Source organism: Hemibagrus wyckioides, linkage group LG06 (assembly GCF_019097595.1).
Source record: "Hemibagrus wyckioides isolate EC202008001 linkage group LG06, SWU_Hwy_1.0, whole genome shotgun sequence".
Lineage (NCBI taxonomy): Eukaryota > Metazoa > Chordata > Actinopteri > Siluriformes > Bagridae > Hemibagrus > Hemibagrus wyckioides.
Window position 1 is genome coordinate 24,909,738 of NC_080715.1, and position 11,762 is coordinate 24,921,499.

An 11,762-nucleotide genomic window follows, 5' to 3' on the forward strand; every position below is an offset into this window, starting at 1 on the left:
TGGCTTTTTATATTACTGTATTGAGTCAGTGATACAAAAACACTCACTGGTGTCACTGGTGTAATGATGTAACCTACAGAAATAGTCACTGAATGAATCGGTGACTGAATCAGAAGAAACCTTTTTAATGGATGGAATCAAAAGACTAAAATCACTGGGATAAACTGAAGTTACCACCACTACAACAATCTCAGGCTCAAACACTGGATCCAGGAGCTGTGAGTTTGCAATTCTTCCCAAATGGGGCGGTGGTAGCTTGAGCGGTTAAGGTGCTGGGTCGTTGACCAGAAGATTGGAGTTCAAGACCCAGCACCACCAAGCTGTCACCTTGAGCAAGGCCCAGAACCCATCCTGCTTCAGGGGCGCTGCATCATGGCTGACCCTGTGCTCTGACCCCAACCACCAAAAATGATATGCGTAGAAAGAATTTCACTGTGCAGTAATGTATATGTGACAAATAAAGACAACTTAACTTACCCAACTGTGCCACCATGACCTTCAACTTCTACATTCCAGAAGAGACAAATTTGAAGAGATAACAAAATAATGTGGTATCATGTCTAAAATTCTATTATCAATGCTAGATGGCCAAAATTTTGAGGACACCTGCCCATCACACCTATATCTGGTTCTTTGTCATTTTCATTACAGTTTGCATTCATTGGAACTAAGGGACCCAAACCTCTTCCTGCATTACAATGCCCCTGTGAACAAACCAGGTTTCCTGCACTTGAGCCCTGACCTTAACCCCACTGAACACCTTTGGGATGAACTAGAAAGCCAATTACACACCAAGCCACTTTGCCGAACATCAGTGCCTGATCTCATTAATGATCTTGTAGCTGAATTATCTCAAATCCCCACAGCCACACATCTAGTGGAAAGCCTTCCCAGCAGAGTTGAGTTTATTATAACAGCCACAGGGGCTAAATCTGGAACAGGAAGTTCAACAAGCACATATTGGTGTGATGGTTTGTTGTCCCCAGACTCTTGGCCATATCGTGCCACATATGTTATATGCTTATTTAAATCTTTCTTTACAATAACTAATTTAATTTTTAATTAATTTAATTTAAATTTTCCATCAACAAATGAAGCTTATTAGAGTTACTTACTAATCTAAACTTGTTTTAATTGTATTCCAATTCTAAGTGTAGTTCACCCACAATATACTCTCTGTTTTATCATTCTAATTTATAACATAGCTATTTGGCATGCAATGTGAAATTTATTATCATTAAAAAAACAGAACATTAAATGATTTTACTTTAGTTTATTCATCAGCCACAATGTGCACAGGTGGTTGTCTATGATGACAGACAGCACTGACAGAAATAATAGTTTTGTTGTATGAATACAGCTATTTGAAATGGTACACTGCACAGTGGCAAAAAAGAGACCTGGCTTAATTTTCAGTTTTTGTAACAATAGTCAGGCTTAGTTAAACAAAGAACCAGAGGTAGGAAGATGCATTTGAGGCCAGAGTGATAAAAGTGAGAGGAACACCACTACAGAATGGTTAGATTTTAACTTTGCATTATTTAGAGGATGGAAGGTGTGTAGTCCTCCTTTAGATGTGGTGTTCTCTTCTCTCTTTCCCTCACACATGATGGTCACAGCCAAGCAGTTCCTTGGCCACATCCTGCTTCTCAGGCAGGATCCTGGCAGTAACAAATATAGCAGGGGACTGATAGTGGTAGAAGTCGTCATCAACCACAACCGACACACCGTTTGCATTACACATGGCAGTATCAACATGCTTATATGGAATTGTTTTTGCCTCTGTATGGGTAGGTGGCTCATGGCTTATGTCCACATCGTATATTTTATTACCTGTAAATCATATAAAAGCACAGAAAGACAGCAGGGTTATGTCTAAATTATCATACACATCAAAAACTACAAAATCTTTTGATATTATCACTGTATTGTTGTTGCATTTTTTTTTACCTTGGATGACATGAACAACATGAACATTGGGACAAATAAACGCAGCATCTATATGACCCTCAAGGCCCAGTGCATCCTTCACACTTCTGGGGTAACCTGATCGGAGTGTGTGAGGCTCTCCTTGTTTGTGTGATATGTTATAGACGTACACTTTGTCATCCTGCAAGGCACCGACAAATACCAAAAGATAATTATTTCTACCTTTTCTCTTTTTGTAATACAAGTTACAGACATTTTAGTTAGAAATAATGTTGCAAATGTCTCATTTAATTAGCACTAACCTTGATTATGTGTATGTGCTCTTCATGGGAGAAGGCAGCATCAATGCCATCATGGAGACCTTTAAAGGCACTCTCAATAGTTCCAGCATGATATTTGTCATCGATTTTACTGAGATAGTGGTGGCCTAGTAAATGAGAATGAGAAGGGAATTTGAGAAAGTTTTAAACCAAGAAAGTTTGCTCAGTTGTGTGTTCATGTTGAAGTCTGACTGAAACACAATAGTTTTAGATTTGTGCCCATGCTATAAGTATAACTGTGTAATGCAACCACTAACCTCTGAAAGCAAACAGATCATGATCATCATCCTCAGTGATGGCATCCAGGTGCACATGGCTGCACTGCTCTCTCTCGATGTGCTCTGCCTCAGTCTTATCACCTAATAGAGAAGAGTACCATGTCATCAAAAATACCTTGAAATACAATAATGTTTTCTGCGTAGATACTAAAGTTTTCATCCTCATGCTATTCACTTACCATAATGGGGACAACTCATGAAGTATTCACGGGCCTCCTTTGGATATTTTCCATGAACTTCACCAGTATTGGGGTTGAACTTGGAGAAATCGTGGCCATGCAGACAGTAATAGTGTCCTGCATAGCGGAAGGCAGCCGAGCAGTTGGGCATGCTTTTAAATTCTTTCTCATGGACCTCCTTGGTGTCAATGTCAAAGTGGTAGATTTCATGACCTGGAGTATGAAGGTGTATATTAATGGTTCATAGATTATTAATAAATTCAAATGTAACATTTAACATGCTAATCCATTTAACAAACTTTTAAAAATTGTTTTATAATGCAGTTAAATGCCATACCCTTGAAAAAGACTACGGTGTTATTGGGGCAGTCAGGCTTGTGGCACTCAACTGCAGCATCCAAATGATCTGGAATACCAGGGAATACCTCAGAGATGGCTTTTGGATAACCATCTTCCAGCTTGTGATTTTCGTAGCTGAAAACCTTGTCATCCTATATAGAAAGGTGCAGAATATTTCGATTTAATTGAAATAGCTTAAATATTGAAACTCAGTAAACCATCAGCACAGATGGCACATATAAAAAAAAGATATTGACTGTACTAATATACAAGTAAAGTCAATATGATGTACCAGGAAGAAATACAGGTGCTCATGGTGGTCAGGACTGTCCTCAGATGGCATGTGGAATGCTGCATCTATGTGTCCCAGGAGATGGTCATCCAACTCAGGGAAGGTCTTATTTGTAAGCTCACCGTCACCATGAAACCCCTTAAACACATGATCATCTGACCGCAAGCATCACCAAAAAAGAGACCAAATAAATTGTTAAAAAAAAACAAGGAGACATTATAAATGGGTATTTTATTTCTTCCCAGTAATAAGCTTTAATTACCCAGTAATAAGTATTATATAACATCTTACACATCAACATTCATATTTAATGTACTGTATCTAAAATTACCTTCGACAACATATGGAGCTCTATTTGTTTTATTACAAAGGACTCCTTGATATATTTTGATTATTTTTTACTCACCCTTAAAGAAGTAGTGAACTCCGTCCTTGTCCTCAATTGCAGCATCAAACACTAATTCACTGCAGCGATCAAAGTGATGGTGATTTTTATTGCCATGATGGGCATGGTCATTGTTGTTCTTATGGCCAGGGCTATTGTCAACACAGCCAAGCAGTTCCTTGGCCACATCCTGCTTCCCAGGCAGGATCCTGGCAGTAACAAATATAGCAGGGGACTGATAGTGGTAGAAGTCGTCATCAACCACAACCGACACACCGTTTGCATTACACATGGCAGTATCAACATGCTTATATGGAATTGTTTTTGCCTCTGTATGGGTAGGTGGCTCATGGCTTATATCCACATCATATATTTTATTACCTGTAAATCATATAAAAGCACAGAAAGACAGCAGGGTTATGTCTAAATTATCATACACATCAAAAACTACAAAATCTTTTGATATTATCACTGTATTGTTGTTGCATTTTTTTACCTTGGATGACATGAACAACATGAACATTGGGACAAATAAACGCAGCATCTATATGACCCTCAAGGCCCAGTGCATCCTTCACACTTCTGGGGTAACCTGATCGGAGTGTGTGAGGCTCTCCTTGTTTGTGTGATATGTTATAGACGTACACTTTGTCATCCTGCAAGGCACCAACAAATACCAAAAGATAATTATTTCTACCTTTTCTCTTTTTGTAATACAAGTTACAGACATTTTAGTTAGAAATAATGTTGCAAATGTCTCATTTAATTAGCACTAACCTTGACTATGTGTATGTGCTCTTCATGGGAGAAGGCAGCATCAATATCATCGTGCAGACCTTTAAAGGCACTCTCAATAGTTCCAGCATGATATTTGTCATCGATTTTACTGAGATAGTGGTGGCCTAGTAAATAAGAATGAGAAGGGAATTTGAGAAAGTTTTAAACCAAGAAAGTTTGCTCAGTTGTGTGTTCATGTTGAAGTCTGACTGAAACACAATAGTTTTAGATTTGTGCCCATGCTATAAGTATAACTGTGTAATGCACCCACTAACCTCTGAAAGCAAACAGATCATGATCATCATCCTCAGTGATGGCATCCAGGTGCACATGGCTGCACTGCTCTCTCTCGATGTGCTCTGCCTCAGTCTTATCACCTAATAGAGAAGAGTACCATGTCATCAAAAATACCTTGAAATACAATAATGTTTGTAGTAAAGTAGTGAATTCTTTCCTTGTCCTCAATTGCAGCATCAAATACTAATTCACTGCAGCGATCAAAGTGATGGTGATTATTATTGCCGTGATGGACATGGTCATTGTTTTTCTTATGGCCAGGGCCATTGTTCTTATGGGCATGGTCAGCATGGCCATTTTTAGAATGAGCTTGAGCCCCAATTACCTTTTCATCTGAATCAAACAATCTTTAATTGTTGTCTTTAATAAAACAACATCCATCTTGTATATTTCATAGCAATTTTGTACAGTTGCTCTAATTAAAGTGGAAAAAAGAAAGAAAGAAAGAAAGAAAGAAAGAAAGAAAGATATACAATGAGGAAACTGAAAAGAATAAAAAAACAAGTAAAAAGAAACCATAAAATAGAATAAATAAGCACAGATACTGTACAAATAATAGTGCAGAACTGTAATGTTGCACACAGGGATTGTAAATTGGTAATAATGGTGAAGTTGTATTGTGCATGAAAGATAATGGTGAAATTGTAATGTGCATGAAAGGCCCATGATTACTACTGTACCCATTTCAATGCACAACAATTTTTTGAAAAGTTCAGTTCCTGAAAAGTTTTTGCTGATTGTGACAGGTACCTGGGGGGTATGCACAAATATAGTTTTGCTGCATCATGTAGGAACTCTGGGAAATAGGCAGTTTACGGTTCACCAGCAATAATGTATTTAATCGCATTTATGTTTTTAATATGCTATTAAGTTCAGCATAATTAAAAGTGTTTTGGTTCTGATTTTCGTTTGTATTAAATGTCCAGTGCATCACATTGCAGTGTCCAACAGTAGTCAGCAAGCATTGACGGAATCCAGTTGCCCTGATATAATTTTTCCATTGAAGAAATGTCCTGGTGAAACCTTTCATCGTGTTAGTCACTGACAGCACATATATTTGCATGAAAGAAGTCAAAGTGTGAGTGGAGGAAATGAATCTTGAGTGACATGTTGCACTTCATTGTTTTGTGTGCTTTGAGAAGTTTGTCTACCAGCTGAATGTAATGTGGGGCTCTGTAATTGCCAAGAAAATTGTCAACGTCTTTGAAGGCTCTCCAGGCAATCTTTTCTGGCCCAACTAACAGATCTTCGAACCGCTTGTCACTCATAACATGTCTGATCTGAGGGCCAACAAAAATGCCCTTTTTGATCTTGCCCTCAGTTATTCTTGGGAACATCTGTCTCAAATAACAAAAACCTTCGCCTTTTTTTGTTCATTGCTTTCACAAAATTCTTCATAATTCCCAATTTTATGTGAAGAGGAGGCAAAAAAATCTTTGCCCGGTTGAAAAGTGGTTCATGCGCCATTTTTCTGTCCTGGAACTAACTTTTTATGGAGTGCGCAGGTCTGTCTACAATAATGTGACTCTTAGGCATGACTGTCCCATTCACAGATAAAACAACAGTACTTTGTATAGCCGAGCTGCAGTCCCAGTAACAAAGCAACAACTTTCACAGATATTCCAGTTGTACTTGCTGTACTGGATGTGCTTCAGCAACATTTCCATGTTCTCGTAGGTTTCTTTCATGTGTGCTGCATAGCCAACAGGTATTGAAGGGTGAACGTTGCCACTGTGTAACAGAACTGCTGTGAGGCTTAATTGCCATTGACAGATCAATAAAGAGATGCCACTCTTGCGGGTCATGGTCACAACCCAAAGCAGAGAACAATCCTTCAATTTCACTGAGACTGTCAACTTTTGCAAAGAATTTGGTCATATCATCTTGGCGGCTTTGAAAAATAGAAATTTTCGTACCTGGTGAAAGCAAACACCATTCCTGCAGTTTCTAATCCAGCAATTCGGCTTTTGCTTTTGACAGACCCAAATCTCTGACCAGATCATTTAATTCTGACTGTGTTATGTGATGTGGATTGCCCGAGGAGCACAGTTCAAAATCCATGTCACTGCCAGTTCCCTGCATTGCAGTTTCTTCATCTGGTTCACCTAAGATCTATTCCTCTGGTGGTTTCGGAATTGGAAGACTGTTGTCATGTGGCATGGGTCTCATTGCTGAAGGCAGATTAGGGTATTCAATTGACTTCTTGTTTTTGCCAAAGAAACCAGACACATTAGTCAAACAGAAGTAACCGTCCGTCACAAGGTCTTTCGGTTCTCACCATATCATCAGGACAGCAAATGGCAATGTCTTTCGGTTGCTTCTGAGCTAAGCTCTCAGACAGACAGCACATGTTGCACAAAAAATGTGAGGCGCCCATTCCTTGTCTTGATCACCAATTTTACAGCCGAAGTACAGATGATATGCTTTCTTTGCACAAGAGCATTGAGCATCTCTGATGAACAAGCATATACTCACCACAAATATAGCAGAATGTATCGCAGCTGTTACGACATTGATGAGACATATCGACCGACACCAGTCATCCTGTAAAACATCTATAACATCTAACTTACTTGTTAAAGTTCTACCGAGGCAATGCTATATTCTGAAACAATACGTAGACACTATAAGGTCTATATTAATCCAATGAGCGGCATCTGTGTATGCAAGCCACTTTTATAGCCTGCTGAGACAGTGTCAAGCTGGCTCTGGCCTGCCCACAGAACAATTTCCAACCTGGCCTGATTTCATGCCTGGCCATGCCCAGACTGCACAAAACATTGTTCATAGGTCTCTTAAAGAAATGAAAATTTTTGGACACAAATATAAGAAAACTGATGTATGAGGTATGTGATGGCCATATTTGGATGTGATTTTCATGATCAGCAGCCAAAAATCTATAAGGGACACCCAACAGTGTTCAAGAAGCAAAAACTTTGTTGTGCAGTGTTATTGATTATTGCACATGAAATTGCACATGAAAATGTCCCAACACTTAAAGAGAGGAACAGTGTGTACAGTTTGAATACCACAGGGATGAAAGATCTCCTAAAGCGCTCAGTACAACACTTCGCAGTGATCAGTCGCTGGCTGAATGTGCTCTTCTGGTCAACCAGCACACTATGTAATGGATGAGAAGGGTTGTCCAGGATTGAATGGAGTTTTGTAGGTAGGTGTTTGTAGGTGGTTGAGCTCACACCAGGTGACAAAGTTGTCCACTGCTGTCTGATACTCCAAGGTGTTACCTCCCTGAATACATTCAACAATCACAGAGTCATCAGAGAATTTCTGAAGGTGGCAGGATTCCGAGTTGTATCTGAAATGTGATGTGTACAGGGTGAAGAGGAAGGTAGAAAGAACTGTTCCCTCAGGAGCACCAGTGCTACAGATCAGTGTTGGACATACAGTTCTGTATTCAGACGTACAGGGGATGTCCAATGTCGGGGTAGTCCATGATCCATGAAACAAGATGAGTGTATACACTCATGTTCTTCAACTTCTTTCCCAGTAGGGTGGGCCTGATGGTGTTCAAAGCACTTGAGAAGTTTAAAAACATAAACCTCACAGAGCTCCCCGGTTTCTCTAGGTGGATGTAGGTGTGGTAAAGCAGATGGATAATGCCATCGTCCACTCCGAGTTGAGGCTGGTAGGCCAACTGTAGGGGATCAAGGAAGGGTTTGACAAGGGGTTGAATGGAGCTGAGGATCAGTCTCTCAAAAGCTTTCATTTGATGATGAGAGGTCAGAGCTACTGGCCTGTAATCATTAGGGACATACAGCCATGCTACCTTTGGTACCTGTACTAGGCATGATGTTTTCCATAGAACCAGGACCCTCCCCAGATTCAGGCTTAGGTTGAAGATGTTTTGGAGTACTCCACAAGGTTTTCAGTATTCTGGGCTTCTGGGCCCACAGCCTTTAAGGGGTGAAGCCTGCTCAGTTCCCTTCTCACTTAATCCACTGAGATGGTGATGGATCCAGAGGAATCTGGAATAGTGGTCACTACCTGAGGGGAATGAACTGGTGAACATGTAATGGGGCAGAAGGAGGGTTGCACATCAAATCTATTGAAGAATAGATTAAGCTCATCTGCATGATCCGTATTATCCTCTGTCACCTGGCTGTTGGTTTTGTAGCAAGTGATTTTCCTTATGCCTCTCCAAACCTCCCTCATGTTATTATGCTGCAGACTCTTTTCCAGTTTCCTCCTGTACATCTCTTTTCCCTCTCTTAATTTGACAGACAGCAGTTTTTGAGCCCTCTTGACTTCCCTCTTTGACCTCCCTGTCTCCAGACCTAAAAGCCCTCTTTTCATCATTGAGCGTGGCTTTAATATCTTTGGTGACCTAGGGTTTGTTGTTGGGGAAGGGCTGCAACACACTCTTTTACAGTCACATGACCCAGATGGCACTACATATTATTAATATAAACAGCCAGTCCTCCTCCTTTCTGTCTCAGATCTGGCCGCACTTCACGGAAGCCGTCTATATTTATGCCATTATGCCATATGCCATTATGTAGTCAAGTCTCAGTGTAACACATCAAACTGCATTCATGAAAAAGGTTCTCTCTCCTTACTAAAGCTATCAGCTCATCCATCCTATTGTCCAGTGATCTCACATTCCCTATAATGAAAGACGGGAGATACGGTTTATATCCCCTCAGTTTCTCTTTGTGCACTGCTCTGCTCCGCTCATCTTTTCCACTCTTTTGATTTCTTCCACCTCTGTATCCTCTCACTGTCCTTTGTATCTCGTCCGGGCTGTTTAAGGTCTGATACAAAGTAGGGTCTACAATGCGGGCCGGTTGCAGTGCAATCAGCTTATCTCTGGTGTAAACAAAAGAGCCAGCACCATGTTGCTGTGCGCTGGTCACTCGGAGAGTTGAAAACAGAAGTCCAGAGGCGAAAATACTGACAAACACTTCCTCAAATTGCATGATTAGAGAGGGAAAAGCTTATTACAAGTGACCAACAAAGATAAAAAAGAAGAATTAAGAAATAATAGGTAAATTAAAGTAAATTAAAAGAGAACAACTGAAACAGGCTGCTGCAGGCACTTCGTTCAGTATGTAGACATAAAGTTTGTACTGCAAAGCATACTGAGAATAACAAGTACTTTTCAGAAGGTTTCTCTGTGTGGCTGACTTTCTCAAAATTGAACTTACCTTCAACCTGGTCATGATGATGCCTGGATACCAAGTATCAGAAAAACAGGACAATCAGGAAAGAGAGAAGTTAATATTAGATATTATAGAATATAATATTATATTATTTCTGATTAATAAGTGTGCTATATTTGAAGACAGTTTTCGTTCAGGGACTAACAAAGGGGCAAAAGAAGAAATTAAAAATGTGAGAGCATAATGCTGCAAATACAGCTATAAACTGAATAAGAAAAATGGCTGTAAAAGAAGAGAAATTGATATAAATTAACTAGTTAAATAGTAAAAGAAGCTAGAGCATGCAGCACATACGAGGGAGCTGCCAGGCAGAGAGAGACAGCCAGGCAGATGGTGAAGGTCTGGATGAGTAGCTTCATGGTTAAGCAGATCTTCTGGTTCCAGTGCCGACACAGCTCAGCTGGAGGAGGTGCCGAAGAAACTGCTACCCTTCACCTTTTATAGCCAGTGTCAGAGAGGGCTGTCAGATGACCAACTGTTTACACTAATCAAACAGACGCCCACAGTTGTACAACGAGTAGGTGGAAACACACTCCCCCATGTTCATGTAACCACACACGTGATGTTCACCCCACACTCTGAGCTTAGTCAAGGTACAATGGGGAGAGTGGTATGAGGGTCATCATCATGAATTGAGCAATGTATTGTATATCCATGTACAGTGTTGGGGAGTAACTAGTTACATGTAACGGCATTACGTAATTTAATTACAAAATAAATGTAACAGTGACTTGTTACAGTTACTTAGAAAAATATGTAATGAAATTACAGTTACTTATGAAAATGTTAAAGATTACAAATAGAGTTACATCTGAATATTTTCTTTAAAAAACTAGGATATGTTAAATGATATTAATTTGTTTGTTAAAGCGGTGCTATTCTGATGATTTTGATTGGTTCTCTGGTTTGAATTTGCGGCACGTCTGCCAATTACGTTAATCCACATTGCCTCGGAAAGCTTTAGGCCACTACACTGTCTGAGAGTTACCACCATGGCGAGTGATAAAAATGCATTTCAGTCCTGGAAATTTAAAAATAATTTCATCCTAAAATCCAATAAAGGCGCAAATATAACAGTTCAGTGGGAAATTAGTTTGCCGGCTGTTAAAATGCTTTCAGCATCAAAGGCTTCAATGTTGAACCTGAGGAAGCATCTGCAGGTATGTAACCTAGCCTTTCTTTATTTTACAAAATATTTAAAATGTAAAATTTTTTGTCATTATTGTGAGTGTACAGAAATAAAAACAGACCCTTTAGTTTGGAATGATATATTACTCGTTTCTGTTTAATAAAAAGTGACGGAGTGGTCAGTTGATTTACTGTAGCTGCTATGTGGGAAAAAATCCACTAAAACGCGCCTGCGCATTCATCGAGCCCATCGAGTACTCAAGACCTGTATTCATAACATTCAGAACTAATTAGCTAGTCTGCTAGCCATGGGCATCGCTAGGCCATTTCTGCTCAGCCCCCCTAAAATTCTGCGATTCTCCATAAATTGTACACAGATTTATGATCGCCTCAGTCCCCTTTAAATTTCATATGAAAACGGCGGCAGACTTTCGGCTCTTCCCGTCTTTCAGCGCGTTCTTCAATCCACAGACCGCGGCGTCACAGAGCGAGGATCAGAGGAGTGTGTGAGATCAGGAAGACTTGTATTTGGCTTGTTCAGTACTCAAATGTTATACACATCTATGCAATACAGTGGAATGCTGCAGTACGTTTACCATCCTACCCTGTTAGCCAAACCTTTATTTTATTTTATTTTATTTTTACTATTATACCCTCA

The 11,762-nt window shown here is 39.8% G+C and overlaps 1 protein-coding gene across 2 annotated transcripts; it reads right to left on the reverse strand.

Annotated features, from left to right (window-relative positions):
* Window positions 1-458: 458 nt before the first annotated feature.
* Window positions 459-10,400, reverse strand: LOC131354441 (hemopexin-like). Of its 2 annotated transcripts, none has more exons than XM_058392088.1 (13): window positions 10,271-10,400; window positions 9,962-9,984; window positions 4,775-4,876; window positions 4,500-4,624; window positions 4,219-4,378; window positions 3,744-4,103; window positions 3,338-3,492; window positions 3,044-3,197; window positions 2,707-2,919; window positions 2,507-2,608; window positions 2,232-2,356; window positions 1,951-2,110; window positions 459-505 (listed from the first exon to the last, which is right to left on the reverse strand). In XM_058392088.1, the coding sequence occupies exons 1-13, from the start codon at window positions 10,333-10,335 to the stop codon at window positions 474-476; spliced, it is 1,776 nt and encodes a 591-aa protein (XP_058248071.1). In that variant the 5' UTR covers window positions 10,336-10,400; the 3' UTR covers window positions 459-473. The 2 variants fall into 2 exon arrangements, with proteins under 2 accessions (XP_058248071.1, XP_058248070.1); XM_058392087.1 differs by lacking the exon at window positions 459-505 and adding an exon at window positions 1,259-1,833.
* Between the last annotated feature and the right edge of the window lie 1,362 nt (window positions 10,401-11,762).